General features: G+C 39.2%; 1 protein-coding gene across 1 annotated transcript in view; it reads left to right on the forward strand.

Annotated features, from left to right (window-relative positions):
* The window catches only part of FAM83B (family with sequence similarity 83 member B), a 47,618-nt gene that overhangs the window by 15,432 nt on the left and 6,537 nt on the right, over nucleotides 1–25,649 (forward strand). The window contains exons 2-3 of the mRNA XM_070733009.1: nucleotides 4,305–4,809; nucleotides 22,033–22,197. Of these exons, the coding sequence (XP_070589110.1) occupies nucleotides 4,366–4,809; nucleotides 22,033–22,197 (609 nt within the window). The 5' untranslated portion in view covers nucleotides 4,305–4,365. The remainder of the gene's footprint in view (nucleotides 1–4,304; nucleotides 4,810–22,032; nucleotides 22,198–25,649) is intronic.

The raw sequence follows: 25,649 nt of genomic DNA on the forward strand, positions 1-25,649 counted from the left end.
ACACTGAAGAAATGACACTTGGCTATAATTTATGTAGTGAATATACAGCTTGCATAACACTGTAAATGTGTTTTCCCCTCAAAACAACGCAACACACAGCCACTAATGTCTAAACTGCTGGCAACAAAAGTGAGTACACCCCTAAGTGATAATATCCAAATGGGGTCCAAGTAGCCGTTTCCCCTTCCTAGTGTCATTTGACTCAGTAGTGATACAAACTCACTAATGTGTGAAGGGGGAGAAGGTTTGTTAACTTTGGTGTTATTGCTCTCACTGTCTCATACTGGTCACTGGAAGTTCAACAGGGCACATCATGGCAATGAATTCTGAGGATCTGAAAAAATGATTTGTTGCTCTACATAATGATGGCTTAGGCCAGTGATGGTGAACCTAAGGCATGGGTGTCACAGGTGGCACGTGGAGCCATATTTGCCGGCACATGAGCTGTTGCCCTAGCTCAGCTCCAGCACGCATGTGTGCACCAGCCAGCTGATTTTCGGTTCACATGGAAGCTCTGGGAGAGCATCTTCAGCTTCCGGAGGGCCTCTGGCGGGATGGGGAGGATGTTTTTGCCCTCCACAGGCTCCAGGAAATCCTGTGCAGGGTAAAAAATGGGCCTACTGGGCCCACCAGAAGTTGGGAAACAGGCTGTTTCCGGCCTCCAGAGGGCCTTCAGGGGGGCAGGGGATGCAATTTTCACCCTTCCCAGGCATTGAATTATGGGTGTGGGCACTCAGGCAGGTTCGATAATGTGTGTGTGCACGCACTTTTGGCACCCGAGGGAAAAAAGGTTCGCCATCACTGGCCTAGGCTATAAGGAGATTGATAAGACCCTGAAACTGACCTGCAGCACAGTGAGCAAGACCATACAGCGGTTTAACAAGACAGGTTCCACTCAGAACAGGCCTCACTATGGTCAACCAAAGAAGTTGAGTGCCCGTGCTCAGCATCATATCCAGAGGTTGGCTTTGGGAACTAGATGTATGAGTACTACAGCATTGCTGCAGAGGGTAAAGAGGTGGTGTGGGTCAGCCTGTCCGTGCTCAAACCATATGCCACACATTGCATCAAATTCATCTGCAGTGCTATCATCCCAGAAGGAAGCCTCTTCTAAAATGATGTACAAGAGAGCAAATTTTTGGAACTCTAGTCTGATGAGACCAAGATAATCTTATTTGATTCAGATGATGTCAAGTGTGTGTGACAGCAACCAGGTGAGGAGTACAAAAACAAGTGTGTCTTGTTTACAGTCAAGTATGGTGATGGGAATGTCATGGTCTGGGGCTGCATGAGTGCTGCTAGCACTGGGGAGCTACAGTTCATTGAGGGAACCATGAATGCCAACATGTACTGTGATATACTGAAGCAGAGAATGACCCTCTCCCTTCAGAGAGTGGGCCACAGGGCAGTATTCCAGCATGATAACTACCACAAACACACCTCCAAAATTACTACTGCCTCGCTAAAGAAGCTAAGGGTTAAGGTGATGGACTGGCCTAGCATGTCTCAAGACCTAAACTCTACTGACCATCTGAAGGGCATCCTGAAATGTAAGGTCTCTAACATCCACCGGCTCCATGATATCATCATGGCGTAGTGGAAGAGGACTCCAATGAACCTCTGGTGAATTCTATGCCCAAGAGGGATAAAGCAGTGCTGGAAAATAATAGTGGCCACCTAAAATACTGACACTTTGGGCCCGATTTGGACATTGTGTGTACTCACTTTTGTTGCCAGCAGTTTAGACATGAGTGGCTGTGTATTGCATTATTTTGAGGGGACAGCACATTTGCACTGTTATACAAGATGTATACTCACTACAGTGAGACATAAGAGCTGCTCTACTTAAGAGCAACTCGAGATAAGAGCTGGGAGGGGAGAGATATTTTTGTTCTACTTACAAGCCCAAATTCGAGATACAAGCGCCAAGGAGCTGTCTCCTGAAGCCAAACGCTAACTTCCGCGTTCGGCTTCAGGAGACAGCTGCGAAGCGGCGCGCGTGTTTTAAAAGGTTGCAGCCGGCCTGGGGGGCTCGGGGGGGTGCTTGCAGCTTTCTTTCTTGCTCTTTTTCTTTCTCTCTTTTACCTTCCCTTCCTCTATTTCTTCTTTTCTTTCTCCTTCCCACCTTCTTCCCTCCCTCCCTCCCTTCACTCATTCCTCTCTTACTCTCCCCTTTCATAAGTTTCCTTGCTTCCTTCCTCTGTTCCTGTCCCTTCCCCCTTTCTTTCTTTCTTTCTTTCTTTCTTTCTTGCTCTTTTTCTTTCTCTCTTTTACCTTCCCTTCCTCTATTTCTTCTTTTCTTTCTCCTTCCCACCTTCTTCCCTCCCTCCCTCCCTCCACTCATTCCTCTCTTACTCTCCCCTTTCATAAGTTTCCTTGCTTCCTTCCTCTGTTCCTGTCCCTTCCCTCTTTCTTTCCTTCCTTCCTTCCCACCCTCCGTCCATTCATTCACCCATTCCTCTCTTGATCGCTTAAAGCCGGTCCCTGGTGCAAAAAGGGTTGGGGACCTCTGTCCTACAGGATTGGGTGGCAGAGAAGTTGAACATATGTAAATTTAAAAGTTTAAGAAAGTTTACAAGTTAAGTGAAAGAAACTTCATTATTCATTTATATGTACATGTACATTTCTTCATTAAAAACATGTCTTTCTGCATAATTTAGACTAACTTTGTGAGTTTTTTGAGGGCTGGAACCAATTAAAATTATTTACATTAATTCCTATGGGGAAAAGTCGTTCGAGATAAGAGCTGCTCGACTTAAGAGCCCAGGTCCGGAACGAATTAAACTCGTATCTCGAGGTACCACTGTTCTTTACATTGTAGCCAAGTATCATTTCTTCACATGAAAAGATACACTTACATATTTATAAAATGTGACAGGGTGTATTCATTTCTGTGACATACTTTAGGTAAGCCATAATTCATTGTAAATTATTAGGTGCTTGGTCAAAGCTAAACACATCTTTTTATGGCCTATGACTTTATGATTCTGTTGTAATGAGCTATGAGAATGACCTTGGGACACAGGATAAAAAGCTGCAGCCTAGACATACAAAAATATCTTAGCCCACAGAAGTATGGAGAACATCTCAGAAGGGCCTTCCCTAGTTTTCTGGAAAGTATATGGTAGGAGATAAGCTTGCAAAATTCTGTCACTAAAAACTTGCACTAACATTAGCAATAGTATTCATGAATTATGCTTCTCATCAAGTCTACCTTAAAGTGTTGACACCTGGTTGTGTAGCCATTGCTAGCCTTTGTGCTCCTCCGACTTAATCTAAGAAGACTGGTACCTAGGTTGAGTAGCTAGAAATAAATACATACATTGTGAACCTCCATTGAGAGACTGCATACTTTGTCTGGTATAACAGCCAGTTGATCTAGTGATTAAAGCATTAGGAATATTAAGCATTTGCCACATTTAATTAATTACAAGAATAATAAAGGCAGAATATCAATAAATAAGTTTTAAAAATAGATATTCAGATTGCTGAGCTTACTGTCAACTACCAAATGCATATGTTGAAAAATATTGAGAAGCACAAATAGGCTATTGCATAATATATGATTAGTCACTGTACTGAAAACCTTTTGTATGTCATAGTATTTGCCAAGCTCGTTTAATTTCTAATCACTTTAAAATACGCTTAATAAAATATCTTCTTATTTGTTAAAAAGTGATCAATCCTAACCCACATGAAATATTCATTCTAATTTGAATAATATTGAATATGCTTTACAATTGCTGCCAACCTGCCTTCCATTGAGGACCTGTATACTGCACGAGTCAAAAAGAGGGTGGGGAAAATATTTACTGACCCCTCACATCCTGGACACAAATTGTTTCAATTCCTACCCTCAAAACGTCGCTACAGAGCACTGCACAGCAAGACAACTAGACACAAGAACAGTTTTTTTCCGAACGCCATCACTCTACTAAACAAATAATTTCCTCAACACTGTCAGACTTTCTACTAAATCTGCACTTCTATTCTACTTTTTTTCCTCATCATTCCTATCACCCATTTCTTCCCATGTTGACTGTATGACTGTAACTTGTTCCTTATATCCTAAGATTTTTATTAATATTGCTTCTTCATTGCTTATTTGACCCCTATGACAATCATTAAGTGTCGTACCACATAATTCTTGACAAATGTATATTTTATTTTATGTACGCTGAGAGCATATGCACCAAGACAAATTCCTTGTGTGTCCAATCACACTTGGCCAATAAAAATCTATCTATCTATCTATCTTTGTTTACACAAATTTTAACCATTCTGAATTCCTTTTTTTCCTTTAGATCTGTTCCATAGTGTATGCATGGAGGTTTAAGAAGCCTTTGATCCAAAATAACTCTGAAAATGGAAACCTCATCTTTGCTGTCATCTTTACATGATGAATGCAGATCTGACAACTACCTTGAGCCGCACTACAAAGAATGTTACAGACTTGCCATTGATGTGTTAATTGAAAGTGGTTCAGAAGCATACCAAGAATTTCTCGCTAAGGAAAGATGTTCTGAGTTTCTGGCAGAAGATGAGATTAATTATATATTAAACACTGTTCAGAAAATCCCCCCAAACATGGTTTATGCTACTGACAATGGTGTTGATGATACCTCTTCCTCAGGAACATATTGGCCCATGGAATCAGATGTGGAAGCACCTAATCTTGACTTAGGTTGGCCTTATGTAATGCCTGGAATTTCTGGTGTTACAAATATTGAACTTCTTTTCCACCCACCACGAATACAACCCTTTACAATAAAAGAAACCATTAGGAGGATGATCAAAGAAGCAAGGAAGGTAAATTCATTTCTTCTTTCTATTAAAAAAAATAAATATATATCGATCATGAATATATAACTTTGATTTTGACTCAAATCAGTATCTATTATTCAACCAAATTTTATCAAAATTAAAAATAATTATTTTTCTTAGTCTATTCAATTGTCTCATAATCTTTCAAGCGGCTTAAAAGTGTCTCCAAAAATTCCGGGAATGTAAACAACTTTCTTGGAAAGGGAAAATTAAAGAAGTAATAGGAAAAATAGAGATAAAGTAAAAATATTTGTAGTCAAACATACGTTTTCTTTTTCAAAAAGCCGGGGGGGGGGGGCGCAGCAGGTAGAGTGCTGTACTGCAGGCCACTGAAGCTGACTGTAGATCTGCAGGTCAGCAGTTCAAATCTCATCACCGGCTCAAGGTTGACTCAGCCTTCCATCCTTCCGAGGTGGGTAAAATGAGGACCTGGATTGTGGGGGCAATAGGCTGGCTCTGTTAAAAAGTGCTATTGCTAACTTGTTGTAAGCCGCCCTGAGTCTAAGGAGAAGGGCGGCATAAAAATCAAATAAATAAATAATAAATAAATAAATAAATAAATAAACTATGGAACTGGGAATGTGGTTGAAATAAGGAAGAAAGATCTAATCTTTTTTTCACTGTGTATCTAATTACAGCTGTTGGTGTATAAACTAGATAAAGTCCACAGTATGGAGGAAATAGCTAGAGCTTGACAACAGTTGTTAAACTTAAGATCTAATTAACAGTTTATATTCACTGAGCCTATCTCAAAGGCAATGATGATTATTTTAATCCATCATTTTCGAAGAAGACCTTCAATATAGTTGACATGTTGACCTAGTTGGAAGGGGTAAATAACAAGAAGATGAGTTTACCAAAGCATTCCAACAGTATGCTGTAATCTAGACCTTGTCTATCATTTTTTGGTCTTGCATTTGCAATGTAGTAGGCCAAAGGTATATAAAAATGATTCTGCTTTGCTCAGGGGTGCCCAGCAAGTTGCCTCTACTTTGTAGGTCCCCAGTTTACACTGTATAATTTGTACGCCCAAGAAAATTATGTTGCATTTTTGAAATGATTCATGTTTTTTAGGTGAGCCAGGTTTTAGCCATGTTGCTTCCCCCATTTGCCCCAAATGTAATACTTTAAAAGTTGGGGGACATGTTTCTTTCTATATTATTTTATATACATGAATTTATTTTAATTTACCTGCCAAGATATCTCCATTTTTTTCAGTTAAGAAAATTGAATTTACAGGGATTTATTTGCATATGGTACATAGATTTTAATGGAAAATAAATGGAACTTTATGAATACCTTTTTTTCCTCACATGAAACTCTTGTTTGAATCATTAATATTATTTAGTGCCATATAATTTAAAAGAACAGTTGCCTCAGTGCAATTATTTTAAATAATTGTTAGCAAAGGACAGATGTGACACAGCTCAGAAGCTTGCTCAATATATGCCAGACATTACAACAGAGAATGGTAAAAATAATTTGATATGGCATTATCATATATCATTTTAACTGTGTAGATGAATTGATTTAAAAATTTAATTGATTAGCTTTCAGACATTTTGGTGAGTCTGGTATTAGAAGACCCAACCAATTGTCATATATTCTGATTTATAGCTCTTTGGAGTTCTAAGTTAGTGAATGCCATATAAATAAAATTTGTGCTTTTTCATATCTTTTATTGTCAGAGAGTTTATAAATGAGTGAAATAACCAAATTAATAGAATAAGGACAATGCTGTATAATTGCTAACCCTTTTCAGTGATTTTATTCTATATTCTTCATTCTTACTTTCTTGCAGAATTTTGAGGACTTGATAATTCTCTGATATTTATAATTCACATTTATAAAGTTTATCTATTTTTTAATTGGATTTGTATGCCGCCCCTCTCCGCAGACTCGGGGCGGCTAACAACAGTGACAAAAAACAGCATGTAACAATCCAATACCAAACAACTAATATTAATTAATTAATATTTTATATGTTCATTACTTATTTTATTTAAAAATTTAAAACATCCTCATAGAATAGGTTATTATTTGTAATGAAATACATGGTTCACATCTGGATTTTAGGAGATATGTGTTCCATTGGGTAGTTGTGTTGAGACTACACTTAAGGAAAAATTGAAAACATTATACTATTTGTATGCCATTTGTTGCTATGACAGTATTGACATACTGATTCTAAAATAAGTTGGAGATATTTGACATAAAATAAGAACAATATATTTTTTAAAAAATGCACAAGTGGAGTTCTATCCTGATAAAAAGCATACTTGTCAGTGATATGAAGATCAAGCCCAACAAGAATGAATGTTGTCTTACCTGAATGTTCCTTCTAGGTGCGCTGCATGAGAGTCCAAGCATGGGTTAACTCCTTATCTGCTTGTCAGGGACTGAGTAAGAAATATCCAGCCATGTCTCTTCTTCAACTCCACTGAGGCCAAGGTGTAGACGTGCAGGTAGACAAAATGAAGTCCAAAAGCTGGGATAGGACAGGCCTCAGGTGGGTTTGAACTCTCCTGCAGTGCACGTAGAAGGAATGTTCAGGTAAGACAATGCTTGGAGAGTCCAAGTATGGGATATACCCAAGTTTAAGTCTCAAGGGCAGGAAGAAGGCTGATCCAGAGTCTCCGAAGTGGAATGAACCCTTTGTAGAACTCTCCTGCCAAGCCTCCACCAAAGCAAGTGAGTCCAGTCATTAATGCCTAATGAAAGACATTATAGAATTGTCCAGGTCGCTGCCCTACAAATGTCCTCAATGGATGCCTGTGTGGCCCATGCCACTGTAGTAGCCACACTTCTAGTCAAATGTGCCATGATGCAGGCAAGCAATGGTGTAGCAGCCTTTGCGATAGACGTCCTCAGCCAGTGGCCCACTGTGGAGGGTGAAACTTTCTTCTTCATCAATGTCAGTTGAAACAACACAAACAGCAATTCGGACCTGCAGAATGGAATGACATGACGAGGGCCACAGAAATGAGAAAATGCCAACCAGGTAGCATTGTAGAGATGATTGGTTGATTCCCATCTAGAGGCCTGGGTGGTATTGTTGACCTCACCAGAATAGTGGTCCCTCCTCAGGATCTCCCTTTCAACTACCAATGGGGTTCCAGATCTGAGCTGAGAGATACCTTGTGGTTGGGAATCCTCCAGGGATGGGAAACTGACAAGTCCACAAACCAAGCTTGATGGGGCCAATGGAGTGGGATCAGGAGAATATCTGTCTTTTCCACCAGTAGTTTCCTGATCACTCATGAGATGAGAGGAACAGGAAGGAAGGCATACAACAGCCCTAGTAGCCATGGGCAATGTAGGGCATTGGCCCCCTCTGACCCCAGAGCCTGGAACCTGATGAAGAACCTGGGCAGATGCATGTTGGAAGGATGTATGAACAGGTCCACCACTGGGAGACTGAACCTCTGGGACACATGATTGGGAAGCTCCAAGTCACAGCTGACTTCCCACCACTGAAACGGAGCTTCGAAGGATCCCTGGACAAAGACTCCTGCTGCTCAAAGAAATGGCTTGAAATAAGGGTGAATGGGCAGTCCTGCTGGTAATTCGGTCAAGCAGTCCCTACTTCAGCAGCAATACAGGGAGCTCCCTGCAATTGTAAAAACCAGAAACTAAAACAACTGAGCACCACTGGAACATAATTGGCATTGACAAATTCATCATCAGTCAATTGCAAAAGGCAGCTTTACTCAGAATAGCTCACATCTTGCAACAATACCTATAACACTGTCACTGTCCTTAAGAAGGGCTCAAGAGGTGGACAAAAATGCCAAATGCAGTTTGAACATCTGAGCTGACTGCAACGAACCATAATAACCCCTTGGAAAGTCCCACTGACCCTTGGGGGGGGTCAATACCTTGAGAACCTTGCTCTAAAGCCTCTTTCCCTCATTTTAAATAACCAGAACATGGTTATACAGGGTGCGTTCCAAAAGTAATGCAATTATTTTTTTTTAAAGTAATTTATTGAACAGATTTGTACAAACACTTAAAATTCTTCAAAGTACTGTCCTTGGGCCTCTACACATTTTTTCCAATGGCTCTGCCATGATCAGTATGGACCCTGGAAGGCGTCTTCGGGGACATCTCGTAAGGTCTTCGTTACAGGTGATTGGATCTCTTCTATGAACGAAAAATGCGCTTTGCCACAACGCACTACGAGTCCGTGAGTTCCTGGCCAAACACCAGGTGCCAACGCTACCCCACCCGCTCTGACGTTGCCCCAGTAGACTTCTTTTTGTTCCCAGCCCTGAAAAGAACCTGTTTTTCATCCATAGAAGAGATCCAATCAGTCATGATGAAGACCTTGCGAGAGGTCCCTGAAGACGCCTTCCAGGGCGCGTACCAGTCATGGCAGAGTTGCTGGAAAAATGTGTAGAGGCCCAAGGACAGTACTTTGAAGAATTTTAAGTGTTTGTGCAAATCTGTTCAATAAATTACTTTTTTAAAAAATAACTGCTTTACTTTTGGAACGCACCCTGTAGACCATAGTTTCATTACTATGTAATATGACACTCTTCCCTTTTATTTATTTATTATTTATTATTTGGATTTGTATGCCGCCCCTCTCCGAAGACTCGGGGCCTTTGCTAGAAGTCTAGCTTGTTCATGCTCAAGTGCTTTTTTAATATGTCATAGTCCACTCCGTCATCAGGTGTTAGAAAAGTCAGAACATCTGGAAAAATAAAATCAGCAGTATTACTTTTCCATGTGTTTACAAATGAAATCTTTATGTTGCATCCCATTTGTGCATAAAACAAGCAAGTAAATTAGCTGTGTGGTTACATGGATTTCTATTGAACTGAACAATTGAAAAATCTCTTAGGTACTAATTTAGAATTAAACTAAATTTAATCCAAATGTAATCTAAATTTAATTTATTTTGCTTTTGGTCATCACCTGAATGGTTAAAGATTTGTAACCCTTGGGCCCCATATTACAAACATGTGACATTAAATTCTGAGAGTTTTTAATTCTATGGTTGCAATTCTGACAAAAAAAAATCCTTTTAAAATTGTTCTTTGTATTAGAGAGGAATGACCAACCTGGGAACACAGATTAAAGGCAACTCCCAACATCTCTAAATCATTCACACAATGAAATTTGCTTAAAATGGTAGTGATTTTTAGTAGAAAATTATTGAAATAAGGCAGGAAAGGAAAAATAAGGCCTCATTATAATATGTTCCATTCCCACTCTTAAAAATTTCAAAAGCACAACAGAGCTGATTTGGGAGAGTTAATGGGAATGCTAATCTAGTGCTGTGTTAGGAAGAATTGTCCTACTGTTGCTAGGATGCTGTATATTTTTTAATTTAAGTAGTGCATGATATATTCAAATATTTTAATTAAACTGGTCACATGTCATAGTTCCCATGAAGTGCTTGTACCTCTAGGCTCATAGATTAGAGACATCTATGCTTCACCTTAACATTGAATAATTTGTTTTTCTTGTTTTAGAGTGTTTAGATTTGAACAATTTTAATGGATCTAAATCATAGATCTTCCTTGTTTTAGTGGTCTGAGGGTACATATGGATTTTTAGGCATGGAAGCACTGATACACAATACCAATCACAAGCAAACAAAATATTTATAATTGCAACAAAATCCCATTTTTTAAAAAAGAAAGACGTATCACTGAAGCTAGAAATAAATTTTTAAGCCTATTTTTTCTTGCCATGAAGACACAAGTCTATTTTTATCAGTTTTAAATAAATTACCGGTATTCTAAAATTATTGGGGTTTTTAAAAAATTCTTATAAATGTATTTCTTCCAAATAGAAATAACACCTCCAAATAAATTTCTCTCAAACCCACAAAACTCTTTTCTCAAACTACATATTATATTCTGCCCAATACTTCTAAAGTGACTTCCCACTCATTTCTCCCATGCTGAAATAACTACCTCTCTTCCTTTCTTTTTTTAATTTCTGAATTTCATAATTCTTTATGTAGTTTATTATATAACTAGAGTTTTATAAAGTGGAGTTCTTAAGGTTTTCTTTGAAAGTAAATTAATTTTGTGTACAGTTTTGGAAAGTTCATCTTTCCAAAATTTCAAAGCCTACAGATGGAATAATTCCGTTGAAATTTTGAATTACAGTTTTCTTTTTTAAATATAACTTGGCTCTCTGACACAGAATGAATAAACATCCTGAAAGACTATATAAAGTCATGTGCTAATGCTAAGTTATACTTTAAAATGTTATGCTTCTAAGTTGCAAAAATCAATTTTCTAAAGGAGGTGTTCTTTTTTATTTTTGATAAATACTGTAGCTTGCCTTTACTATGATCTCTTTTTATTTACATACATATATGTATTTGTTCATTTTCAGAAGACTTAGGATTTCCTCTTTTCTTTTCTTTTTGTGGGTCCATTTTATGGGCCAGTTAAGTTCCCATAAAGAAAGAGTTAGGAGAAACTAGAAATTATTCACAATTTCTCTGAAAAAATAATCGCTTTAAGAGTAATGACACATCTTGTTTAACAATACAAAATACTTTGCTTAGGGAATATTATATCTACCTTTCCACTCAGGTAGGGAACATGTTGCTTAGGATAAGAGGTTTTGAAAGCAGGAGTGTTTGCAACAACCTCAGTGTCTTCCAACATAGAGCATAAGGTGTTAGATAAAATGGCAGTAGACGGTCTTGCATTTCTGGGCCATTTCATGGGATTCTTCAGTCTAGCATTGTTTCTGGATGATCAGGTGGTAGTGGTGGTCAAGAACGCCATTGCTGATTTTTAGCTTCTGTGACATACTGTCTAACTTTCTAGTAAAGTGGATCATCTCCTGTCAAGATGAAGTAGTAATCATACCATGTAATACAGTAATACAGTATGCTTTGGCTTGGCTCTTGTAAATTGTTTGCAAATTGCAAACAGATTAGCTTCTTATTTGTTTTAATACTTTAACAGTTTGGCTCTAAAAAACCACTTCCTACTCTGTGGAAATACCAGAGCTCCAGTAATTCAACTGAAGATGTAGAAGCTTTCTGCTTCCTAGAGAAAAAGGGAGAAGGTTTGCAGCAATCTGAAGAATTGAAGAATTCTTCTAATGTATCAGAGTTTAAAAAAATTGTAATCAAATATGTATTTTTATTGAGGTTTCAAAAATCTCTCTCTCTCTCTCTTCCTCTCTCTCTCTCTCTCTCTCTCTCTATCTGTCCATGGTATATCATCATGGTATAAATCACAAATATAGAACTGATGGCACTAAGCCAAAGCCAGAGAAGTACAGTTTCCTTCAGTTATTCATTGATAGAGAAACAAGATAGGATATAGGAAATTTATTTATTTATTAAATGTATACGTATCCCAATTTGCTATCCACAATGAAATGAGGATTTTGATCAGATGGCTTGGCCAATAACATAATTTGGAGAAGCATGAAGGTAGTTTGATTTCACAACACTACTCTCCAGCTTATTTCTCAAATCGTGTGTAAAGGAAAAGCGACTATGCATTTATAGAAGATATTGTTCTATAAAGTCTTAAAGATAAGATGAAATGAAATGCAACGTCTTCAGTTGGTTTTAACCATTTTATTTTTAATGCAAATCAAGTGAATCACAATATTCTGATCTTTATTTGAAGGAGAAGGATCTTCAATTTTTCACATTTAGCACAGGATGTTGGATTTTCTTACAGACAATTATAAGTAGTCCTTGACTTACAATCATAATTGAGCCCAAAATGGGACACTGAAAAAACGGTCATTAATCAGTTGCCCAGCATCGGAATTTTGATCACATGATCATGGGGATACTGCAAAGGGTGTAACTGTCAAAAACATTCATAAGTCACTTTTTCCAATGCCGTTGTAATTTTGAATGGTCATTAAGTGAACTGTTGTAAGTCAAGGACTACCTGTACAGCCAACATGTCACACAGCACATTCACTTTCTTTTTACCCATTTTTAATTTTTTTCTGCAGAAAGGGAACTTTTATTATGGGATTCCTAATAAAACACAATTGAGTGGTTGAACAAAAGGGGGATATGATAGGATAGGATGGTAAAAACCAAGCAAACATTCCACAATGCATTTACAAGTTAAACCTCATACTGAAAAGCCAGGTGCTGTTTTCGTTCCTGCGTAATTTCAAGTATTATCTTGTTTCTCAAGGATGGTTAAAAGCACAAAGTTAACGGCTTAACAATTTGACTCATGGCTGATATTGAGTGATCAGTGAACACTGATTCAATTCTTGTGATTTACTTCGGTTTGTTTTACTAGCACTTTAATTTTCTTGTTACTCATCTTCTGTGTGAATGTATGTGCCTTTAAGTCAATCTTGACTGCTGGCAACTGCCTGAACAAGCTCCTTAATTTTCTTGTCTTAATGAGAGTGACTGGCCCAAAGTTACCCAGCTGGCTTCATGCATAAGGTAGGATTAGAATTTAAGGTCTCCTAGTTTTTAGCCTGGTGTCTTTACTCACTACACTAAGCTGGCTTTCTGACTTGATACAAAGCAGACAACTTCCCAAGGTCAGCTATTGCTAGCATGTAACTGAGCAAAAACAAAAGTCCTTTGAAAGCTTTGTGATTAATGTGCTGCTTGATGATTGTACTCATCATGATAAAAATGCATCTTTCCTAGCTCTCTCATACATAATATTTCTTTTTAAAGGTCCTTTGAAGCTTTAAAATATATTCTGTGAGGACTGCATGAACGCACTACTATAGAATATTAACTTATAATTTATGAATAAAACAGACTCCTTACATACATCTGAGTAGAATTTTAGACACCATAATATTATTCTGCCACCATATTTTAAAAATGTAACTTAGTAATTCTATTTTCATTGCCTTCTTTTCTGACAAATTGTATAGTCGTTTGTGCTAATAGAAATTAATATTTGAAGAAGCTTCATAAAACATATGACAGTTTTTGGAGCCTCCTGTTTTGAGGATGGGAAGGTATTTTATTGACTTACATTTAAATCTGTGAGATAGCAGATTCATTTCCTTTTGGGTTCCATTTCCTTTTCGGGGTTCTATTACCATCAACATGCAATGCTTATTTACTAATCAACTTATTAAACTTATAGCTGATCTAATCACAGGTAAATGATGTATGTCCCAACATATAAAAAATGGATTAAAACAACAGCAGCAGCAGTAAAATAGAATACTGAGTCCTGACCTACTGTATGCATCTTCTTATTTATTTATTCATTTATTTATTTAACTTACATGGTGTCCATCTTGCCAAACATGAGTCTGGGTTGCTTGCAGGCACTCAGTAAAAACACTATATAAAGATATTAAAACTATTGAAACATTAAATTTAAATGAAAAAGAAGGGAGCAAAATGTGCATGGGGAGGTAGATGGTGATGATGATGATGATGATTAATTGGATTTATATCCCACCCCTGTCTGATCTCACCTTAAGGGGAACAGTACTTTTCTATTGAAAATAGAAATCAAACCACAGAAACATTCACACGGGTCTCCAAACATGCTGCCTGGGGATTTCTGGGAGTTAAAATCCACAAGTCTTAAAGTTGCCAAGTTTAGAGACCATCTGAATTAGCAAAATGTACCCTTTCAAAGTAGTAAGCTCTATACAGTTTGAGCAAGATGGCTATTCCCTACTCTGAACCCATCAGACTGCTATTTTGCAGTCTCTTTACAAGGAGGAACAGTCCAGAGCATGTGTGAGCAATCTCCCATCATCTCTTTGGCCAGAGAGCTTTGAAAAAACTGTTCTGCTCTCCAGCTCTTTGTTTTTTACCATGGTCACTGACTCTGCTTTTGGTGGAGATGTCTTTAGACCCCTATTTCTTCCTCCAGAAGTCAGTGTGTAGAATTGTATAATAAATTATCATTTGGTTTTCAGTTCTTTTTCAGCTTCCAAGATCCTTAGGTCTATCGTTCCATTTAATTCAGATGTTTAGGGACAGACAGTTTGTCTATGATTTGCTCATTAATATATTTTCTTTCATGTTGGACATTAAATAGACATAACAGTTTCCTTAGCTTAAGGGTTGAGCAGTGTGTGATTGTCCAGATAATGTTGAAAAATTTAGACAGCTATTACTTGCCAACCCCTTTAGTCACTCATACCTAAAAATGCACCTGATCAGCATTTTTATTCCTCTTTTGCAAGCGTGACTGATTCTCAATAATGTTTTGTGCTACAATTTGCAATGTTGTGTCATCTACTTGAATTCTGTAATCTCAGGATCTAGGATAAGGAGTGGTTTCAGTTAAAGAGTAGTGTACATATCAACATTCCTGTCTGTTTTATGTTACTCAGACTTCACCTAGAACAGTGGTTCTCAACCTTTCTAATGCCACGACCCCTTAATACAATTCCTCATGTTGTGGTGACCCCCAACCATAAGTCTAGCGCCAATTCTCCCAACAGAGCTTTAAGTTGATTGGCAGGAATGCCAGAGGGACACCCCCACTGTAAACACCTGATTGGTTGGATTGTAAAAATAACATGAGAAATTTGTCTTTTCCCCTGGTCTTAGGCGACCCCTGTGAAATGGCTGTTCAACCACAAAAGGGGTCCTGACCCCAAGGTTGAGAACCACTGACCTAGAACATTAGAGTTCAACAAATAAAGAAAATCATTGTTTTCTGCTTTCTCTCCTTTGCACATGCTCCAGTTTCTTAACCAAATGGTAGGGACACTGGAAGAAAAAATATGCAAGCTACATTGAAGGTGAGAAAATTGCAAGGTGATATGATTGTTCTCTTCAAGTACCTGGAGGACTATCATATGAAACATAGGGCAGGCTTGTAAAAATAAAATCACTCACTCTCTCTCACACACACAGAGAGAGAGGGGGGGGAGAGGAAACTTGAGAGTTCATTCATAAGGTTGATACTATATGGAACAAAACTATGAATGAATCTGGATGTTTTGCTTCTGATATCATAAAACCTCCTCCCAGAAGGTTACAAGGAAAACAGGTTGTGAAGAGGATGTGTAATAATGTTCAAAACAATCTTGAGGGCCTTTCTCAAGCATCACATATGTGCTGTCTCCTGAATAGAAGGAAATGAACTACCAATAATCTTTTCTGCCATCCTCACCACTCTGCACAGCCGTCCTGTCTGAAGCAGTAATGCTTCCAAACCAGGCTGTAATGCAATATGGCAAGATGATCTTGATCATCCCTCTATAGAAAGTGGTAAGGACAGGGGAAGGAAGGTGTACCTCTCCAGTGCTCTGGCAGGAGCATCCACATGTGGGTATTGATTTCTGTTTGCTAGGAGACTGAGTTGTAACAATTTCCTGGTCATGCCCCCTCTGCTCGGCTGAGTCCACCAGATTTAACGATTCAGTTGAGCCAAGGAGAGGTATTTTTACTCAGCCCCAGCAGATTAAAATCAAACATAAACAAATTTCTGGTGTTCTTTGCCAGCCATTACTATCTCTTTTGAAGAGAGGTGAAAGAAATAATTGAGGATTTCAGCAACTTTGGCTGCTCTGCTAGCCCACAGTTGCAGGTGAGTCAGCGGGATCACTCCGGCCTCTGGAGCAACCACTTCCACCAGAGTGGATCCCCTAGAGCAGTGTTTCCCAACCTTAGCCACCTGAAGATATTTGGACTTCAACTCCCAGAATTCCCCAGCCAGTGAATGCTGGCTGGGGAATTCTGGGAGTTGAAGTCCAGATATCTTCAAGTGGCCAAGATTGGGAAATACTGCCCTTAGAGGGCAACTTTCTGAGGTATCTCCTTTGAGGGGATCCCCATTGGGGCGGGTTCCTGGCTCCTCAGATGTGTCTGCAGGTCTTCCCCTGGTCTACTGGGACAATCACCACCACCCAAAGATCTTTTATTGCCTGCTCAGCATCTCCGAAGTTGCTGGTTCTATTTAAAGAGCCACACTTCAAAGAGAGCTGCCTGTGCCCTATTTCCAGCCAGAGCTGCGACTGCTGTTGCCTCTCTTGTCAGCTTGGAGTGAGCCAATTCCTGCCCCAGCAAGGGAGAGCCACCATTTTAAAAAGCCAACTGTCAGATGAGAGCTTCCATTTTGAATTTACTATTGCCATTGCTCTCTTAATTGTTGTCTACATCATGGTTTTTATTCCTCCCCCCCCCCCTCTTTATGGAGCCGGTCAAGATTTGGAGGAAATCTTACAACTCCCTCAAGCCGATGCTCCTTGACACCACTTTTGAATATATGCAGACACAGTGGTGGCATACCACGCTACATTTGTATTTATTTATTATTAATTGGTAGAGTGCTGTACTCCAGGCCACTGAAGCTGACTGTAGATCTGTAGGTCAGCGGTTCAAATCTCATCACCGGCTCAAGGTTGACTCAGCCTTCCATCCTTCCGAGGTAGGTAAAATGAGGACCCGGATTGTGGGGGCTATATGCTGGCTCTGTTAAAAAAGTGCTATTGCTAACATGTTGTAAGTCACCCTGAGTCTAAGGAGAACGGCGGCATAAAAATCAAATAAATAAATTGGATTTATATGCTGTCCCTCTCTGAGGACTCAAGGACTGTATGTTGGTTATCTGTTGCCGCTTCTTTAAACATGCCCTAATTTGTACATTCAAAGCAATCTTGTAGCTCCCTCCCTCCAAACCCTTACCACCTTCACTGTTGGTTTCTCTCTGAATACTAAAGGCTTATTTGCTAAATAAGCAGCATTAAGAAATGGTCAGGAGAGTTCAGGTGAGGATGGGGTGGGGAGAAAGCTTTGAATGCATTTTTTATGTAAGAATAAGCAAGATCCAATGTATTCCCCACTCTAGGGATTACAAACTCCACATATTGATGGAAATGGGGGAGAGTAGCTTTCAAATCAACTTGATTAAAATCTTCCACTACAATAAACATACCACGTAAATTGCTTTTCTACAGTAGAACAGACTTCTTCAGGAAATGGTAGACTATTGTTGACAGAGATTTGATAACTATTGGTCTGGGAAACTGTGATCCATGATTTCTCTAGTATATATGAAGCTGAAATAGAAGATTTCCAGAATCCTATCATTCAATGTTTCCATAATTTAAAATAATGCTATTTTTGTAGCAATTTTCTGCTTTCATAAAAGGCCTCATTCAGTTACTCCTACCAGCCTCATAACAAAAATCATGGAATTACATGACATCATCAAAATAGTCCAAAGACGGGCTACAAAAATGGTGGAAGGTCTTAGCATAAAACCTATCAAGAAAGACTTAATGAACTCAATCTGTATAGTCTGGAGCAGTGCTTTTCAACCTTTTTTGACTCGCTGCACATTTTTTACCTTTACAAAATCCTGGGGCACACCACCAACCAAAATGACACAAAATGACACTCTACCACAGTACATATTATACATATAGTTAATAATATAGTTTCTAAATGTATTTATACTCCACTTATTGTGAAACCTAGGCCTGTTTCGATGAACATCTAGTGGCGGCAACATTTACTTCCAGTCCTGACCAGGGTTAGAAATCGGGACCAGGGGGAGGAGTAGCAGCTTCAACTACTCGCCGCGGCCACACAATGACAAGTGTGCAGCAGCCCGAGCGGGGATCTTCCTGGGTGTGGATGAGAGTCGGCCTGCTATTGGTTCATCGCTAGTGGTCGGGATGGATCCTAGAAGGTGATTGGTCAGTGAGCGTTCCCTGTGCCTCCACTCTAGCTGGAGGGATTGTGAGGGGAATATTTATGTTCGGATGGAGGCGGGCTGGCGGCTGGCCAGATAAATGGCAACTGCGTGCCGTATCCAGCACACTGGCCGTAGTTTGGGGACCCATGTTTAATTTCCCCACGGCACACTTGACCATGTCTCGTGGCACACTAGTGTGCTGCGGCACACTAGTGTGCTGCGGCACACTGGTTGAAAAACACTGGTCTGGAGGACAGAAGGGAAAGGGGGGACTTGATTGAAACATTTAAATACATTAAAGGGTTAAATAAGGCTCAGGAGGGAAGTGTTTTTAATAGAAAAATGAACACAAGAACAAGGGGGAACAATCTGTGGTTAGTTGGGGGAAAGAGTGGTAGATGCTTGTAACAAATGTCTAGCAGATGTGGTTGGTAAATCCAGTAACTGAATTTAAACATGCCTGGGATAAACATATATCTATCCTAAGATGAAATACAGGAAATAATATAAGGTCTCTTTCTGCTGTCAATCTTCTATGTTTCTATGTTACCTTAATTTGTTAATCTAAAGAGCCTTCTGATACTTTGAAATGAACAATTATAGTAAATTGGATTTATATGCCACCCATCTCTGAGGACTCAAGGACTGTATGTTGGTTATCTGTTGCCACTTCTTTAAACATGCCCTAATTTGTACATTCAAAGCAATCTTGTAATGCTTGTCCTTGTCAGCTGGCTAGTTTATACTGCAAGCCATGTACATGTACAGATGCTAATGATAAAGCCAAGTGCTCGAAAGAATTAATCCTCAGCGTTTTAAAAAAATACACTTGATCTTATGCAAGAATTTAGAAATCATACTTTCATATCAGTCATACACAACTTTTGCTACCGTTGTGCTATCCTCATCCGTACCAGTAGCAACCCAATACTGATGATGTTCTTCTTTCACCCATTAAATTGGACCTGAAATATTGTATTGCCAAGAAAATCTATGACAAATTAACTATGATAAAACTAAGATTTTCATTTTTGGAAAACAAAATAAAGAAGTTTATTTGGAAAATTCAAGATCATATAATAACACAAGTAGAGAATTTTACTTTTTTGGCATTTAATTTAACCTTGCCCTAACTTGGCAATATCACTGTAAGGCAAAACTTTTGAAAAGCAAAATCTACAATGATGGTCTTGTTCCAGAAATTGTTCCTGCAGCAATAAACATTTTTAATGCCAGAATTACATCTCAAATTTTATATGGAATTCCTGTTTGGATCACATTTACTAATACCATAGTGCAGCTCCAGTTGAATTTTTACAGGTAAAGTAGTACCTCGTGATACGAACCCCTCGCCATACGAACTTTCCGAGATACTAACCCGGGGTTCGGAATTTTTTTGCCTCTTTTTACAAACTTTTTCCGCCTTATGAACCCACCACCCGAATACTGAACCTGGAAGTTTCAAAAGGCGGCGGGGCTTCTTGGCGTCCTCCCGAACCCAAACGCCAAACCCGAACTTTTGCCAAACTTCCGGGTTCGGCATTTGGGAGACCACCGAGAAGCCCCGCTGCCAGGCTGTCAGCTTTGCAAAAGAGCCGTGGAACTGTCGACCGGTCAGGAGGCTCAAATGGAGGTGGGGAATCCCAATAGGGAATTCCATGGGCGGAGCTGTGACCTCACAGAGACGTCCTTCCTGGCCGGCCAAAATGTGGACTCCAGGAAGGATTCCCCACCTCCGTTTGAGCCTCCCGACTGGCCAACAGCTCCGCGGTTCTTTTGCAAAGCTGACAGCCGGGCGGCGGGGCTTCTCGGTGTCCTCCCAAACCCGAACGCCGAACCCGAACTTTTGCCAAACTTCAGGGTTCGGGCGTTTGGGAGAACGGCAAGAAGTCCCACGGCTGTTTCAAAAGGCGACAGCCGGGCAGCGGGGCTTCTCGGTGGCCTCTTGAAGGCCGAACCCAGAAGTTTGGCAAAAGTTTGGGTTTGGCGTTTGGGTTCGGGTGGCCGCCGAGAAGCCCCCCGGCTGTTTCAAAAGGCGACAGCCGGACAGTGGGGCTTCTCGGCGGCCACCCGAACCCGAACTTTTGCCATACTTCTGGGTTCGGCATTCGGGAGAACGCTGAGAAGCGCCCGGCTGTTTCAAAAGGTGACAGCCGGGCAGCAGCGTTTTTGCAGGTTTTTTTCTTGCACGCATTAATTGATTTTACATTGTTTCCTCTTACGAACTTTTCGCCTTATGAACCGCCTCCGGGAACCAATTAAGTTTGTAAGACGAGGTATTACTGTATTTTTAAAGTGACCCAAGCTGTGATACAAATTTTGTTAATCTCATGGAAACTGGGCAGTGCCATTTGATAACAAAGGTTTGGTTAAGCATTGTTAAATTTTGATTACAAGTAATATGTTTCTAAGAACAAGGAAATATTGCTTCAAGAAATCCCACATGAATCCTTTGGTGTAAGCAGGTGACAAACGATTAGTCAGATTGGCATTGTTCCTTATTATTTAGTCTCCAGGAGTATGTCATTAGCAACTCATAGTATCAGACAAAGACTATGGGATAATTCAGTACAGGAATTAATAGACAATGTCAAAATATTGTGTTCACCTGCAACATTTGGTAGTAATCATAGATATGTTTTTCAATACCCTAAATATTTGAATAGCTTATATTTAAGTAAATACAGAATAGCTTTTTCAAAACCAGATTAAATGTGCCACCATCAAATATGGATATCAAAAGAATTCTAATTCTCAAAGATTTTATCCCCATAATGGTATGATCCTGAAACAGTGGATAATATTTTGAATTGGATCAGTGGATTGTATTGTGAATTTTACAAGATTCTTCAGCAAAATGTTGTGTGGCTTATTTTAAAATCTAAACTAGGAGAGGATGTTTTGGATATATAAAAATGTTCTTGCATATAGAAATTCTAAGATTATGGTGGCAACAACCAGATTTTAACCATAAAACAAGGCTTTTAGTAACAAATCAATGAGCTCAGGTTTAAGTCTGTTATATAATCTGTAAAATATTTAACTTGATAAACAGTGTTTTATCCACAAGTTTAAATTATGTTTATACTTTTGGACCTTTTGGCTAAAAATAAAATAGGTTATTTTATTATGCTCTCTGATTTAAATGAAACTTAAATTTTATTGTGGTTTGTGGCTTATTTTTGCTTGAAGTGCCTAAAGATTATTTACAAGTATATATGTAAGGACTCATATTAATAAATAGTATCATCCTATATACATTAGAAACAGAATCACAATCAAGCTGAAATCTCTCTTATGCGCGAGCGTCCCTTTGCAAGATTTTGCTTCTGCGCATGTGCAGGAAGCAAAAGAGGCCCAAAAATTCAAAAAAAGAGATGGCGCTGCCTGCCGGAACGACAAAGACAGCACCTGAGCAGTCACGTGCAAATTGCGCAATCTGGCAGCTGCTATTGGAATGGAGCTTCGGGGCGAAACTGTAGCAACCCACCATTAGTGCAGTATCTGAATTGTGTATTACGAGAAGCTGTAATATTTTAATGATTAGTTATGGTTAACATATAAAATGGTAACATTTTATCTTTCTTCCCTCATCTAGGTTATTGCCATAGTTATGGACATATTTACAGATATAGATATTTTCAAAGAAATTGTAGAAGCATCCACCAGAGGAATTTCAGTCTATCTTCTGCTAGACGAATCAAACTTCAGCCATTTTCTTAAGATGACAGAGAAACAAGGTTGCCAAGTCCAAAGGCTCAGGGTAAGTCTAGAAATGCAATGTTTAATATATTGGGAATTCAAACAAATGAATGAAAAGTTTACATTCTCTTGCTTTATAATGTACAGCTTATTAGAATGTTAAAGATGCATATTTCATGCTTATACTGTAATTGCAAACTCCAGCTCAAAACACTTATGAAGTAGTTTCACTTGTTTTGTTTTTTCTAAACCAGTAAATATTTCTGTTAAGGTTATGATTTAAGAACTGAACAGCTGCTGTAATGTTGCAATACTGAAATGATGATGTGATGAGAATAAGTCAGCAGGGTTATTTAACTGTTATCACTTTAAGAGGCTGTTTTATAAGAGGGGCCCAGTGAGGGCATGGCATCCTTCCATGATACCACATACTTGTTAATTAAAGGCAACGTGGATGGACACTCTGTTCATTCCTACACACTTTAGGACAGCCTAAAATTTTGGATGAATGTTCGCTTACAGAAAAAAATTTGCAAACCTTTCTTTTCTCACCTTAAGATACAAATTAAGATCTGCTATGCATTAAAAAAACAGTGAAAAATATAAGCCATGCAACAAGTAGATGGGAGTGGTGGACATAAGTGAAACAAGGCTTGTTAATAGCTACCATGGGACCACGACTTCTGGAGAGGATGCTTCAATGTGGTTTTCTTTCTCAAAAAAATTGCTAAAACATTTCATTCGCAAAATGTTTTCCAATTAAGCTGATGAACCTGATAGTTCAAATATTTAGGCAAGTAGTAACATGGTAGCTTTAACTGTGCACTAGTTGCTTAATAATGAATACTTCATACAGAGATAATGAAGTTTCAAATACATGAGATGTTTTGTTACATTATAGATTGTATTGATGAGATAATTACTACTGGAAACTGTGTGCCATTATTAATTTCCAGCATTTTTCTCAGTGACAAGATTACAGATTCTGATCCTATATACCACTAGGAAGGAAGAATAATACTGTGTACTGTAATAATACTGCTGCTATTATTACTGTTAGTAGCTATAACAATAATTTCAAAAGTACATTCTATTGAAGTCAGTGAGGTTATGTAGGGTAGCAATGTTAATATTTTGCACTTTCAGTTACAGCTCATTATTTTATACCAACCTAGAGTTGATAACATATATCCTGTGTTATATAATTAAAGTATTTAATAGCAGAATCTGCAAAACATTCCAAAAGGAAATATTCCAGTTCATGTTACACATTAAATGTGTAGTGGTCTCAATTGTTTTTTCCCTCCCAAAATATGGTAAGAAAATGATTAAAAAATGATATACAGAACATAATTTATATTCTACTTTGGAGTATTCCTTCTGTGATGAGTAGTCAAACAAGTGAGAATGATAGATGAACAAACCTATCAGATTATGCAACTTTCTTTAAGTCCATCATATACTGAGATATAAATTCTTCTTCTACTATGGGTTTTCCCATTGTTTATACTCTATTGTGTGTCAGTTTTGTCCCTGGAGGAAAACAAAGAGTAAATTCAACCCAAAACACATGGGAGCCTTTATTAAGGAGTACATTGTGACATTAAAAGCAGTATTTATATTTCCATTCTCATTGCATCTGCAGATCATTGACTGGTAGCCTTCTTTATTTATTTATTATTTATTTATTTATTTATTCAATTTTTATGCTGCCCTTCTCCTAGACTCAGGGCGGCTTATAACATGTTATTTAAGGCAAGTTGATCCTTTTTAGGTAGAGGAGGAGCCAGGGTAACCTTTGCAATATCACAATGAGAATTAAACTGTTGGATAAAGTCACTCAGAGTTGGATTCTGGCTGTTCAGATCCACTGGAGTTGTCTGAGATATGAACTTGCTTGGTTAGCTGGGAAGAGCTCAAGCTTGTCAGTTCTTGAGATAGAGAATGTGGTGTCTCAGAGTTCTGCCACCTCTGTTCTAGATCTTTGTTTTTCTAGATCCATGATGGTCAACCTATGGCATGCGTGCCATAGGTGGCACACAAATCCATATCTGAAGGCATGCAAGTTGTTGTCTTATGTCAGCTCCACTATGTATGTGTGTGCTGGCCAGCTGATTTTTGGTCTTCGGAGGCTGGGAGGAAGCTGTTTTTGCCTCCCCAGGGTTTAGGAAAGCCTCCTGAAAGCCTCTGGGGAGGGCAAAAAAGGGCCCTCCCCAATGGGCCCACCAGAAGTTCAGAAATGAACTTCTGGTATGCCCATTGGGCCCATTTTTCCCCATCCACAGGCTCTGGAGGCTTTCCTGAAGGCTGGGGAGGCTGAAAAACAGCTCAGCAGACCTACCAGAAATCCGAAGATTCAGTGAGGCCTGCGTACATGTGGGGTGAGGGGAAAGAAGGGGGCATTGTAACTACTGTAATGCTCTCTACATGGGGCTACCTTTGAACAGTGTTCGCAAACTCCAGATCATGCAGAATGCAGCTGCGAGAGCAGTCATGGGCTTCCCTAGGTATGCCCATGTTACTCCAACACTCCGCAGTCTGCATTGGTTGCCGATCAATTTCCGGTCACAATTCAAAGTGTTGGTTATGACCTTTAAAGCCCTTCATGGCATTGGGCCAGAATATCTCCGAGACCGCCTCCTGCCGCACGAATCCCAGCGACCGATTAGGTCCCACAGAGTGGGCCTTCTCCGGGTCCCGTCAACTAAACAATGTCGGTTGGCAGGCCCCAGGGGAAGAGCCTTCTCTGTGGTGGCCCCGACTCTCTGGAACCAGCTCCCCCCAAAGATTAGACCTGCCCCAACCCTCCTTGCCTTTCGTAAACTCCTTAAAACCCACCTTTGTCGTCAGGCATGGGGGAACTGAAATATCTCCCCTGGGCCTATACAATTTATGTATGATATGCTTGCATGTATGTCTGCTTAATAATGGGTTTAAAAAAAAATAATCTTAAATTGTAAATTATTAGATTTGTTATAAACTGTTTTTATTGTGTTGTGAGCCGCCCGAGTCTGCGGAGAGGGGCGGCATACAAATCTAATAAACATAAACAACATTGTGCATACATGCGTGGGGGAGGGCGTTGCATTAAGGGTGTGGGAACTTATGTGTACACTGTCATGTGTGCATGTGTACCCTTTTGGCACCTGAGCAAAAAAAGGTTTGCCATCACTGCTCTAGAGAGGATGACATGTAGGCAGATGAATGTGGTGGTGAATGCTTCATTTAATGAAGGGATGTCCCACCTGCTTTGAAGAAGGTGGCATTTTGCCCTCTCCATAATTTTTGCCACGTTTGGGACCTATTTGATCTATGTTACCATCATTATTATGTAATGCTGTGACTGCTAGATGTCTCACATATGTCTGAAAGATTATTTGCGGAAGCCGTTTTCTGCCTGCACATACCGCTGGCTAAAAGAATATTGAAATAATTTGTGCATGTAATAAAAGAACTTAAAATAATCTGTATTCCTAAACTCATTCACCAGGCGATACGTTTTACTGAATTCAT

This window comes from Erythrolamprus reginae, chromosome 1 (genome assembly GCF_031021105.1).
Source record: "Erythrolamprus reginae isolate rEryReg1 chromosome 1, rEryReg1.hap1, whole genome shotgun sequence".
NCBI classification, from domain to species: domain Eukaryota; kingdom Metazoa; phylum Chordata; class Lepidosauria; order Squamata; family Dipsadidae; genus Erythrolamprus; species Erythrolamprus reginae.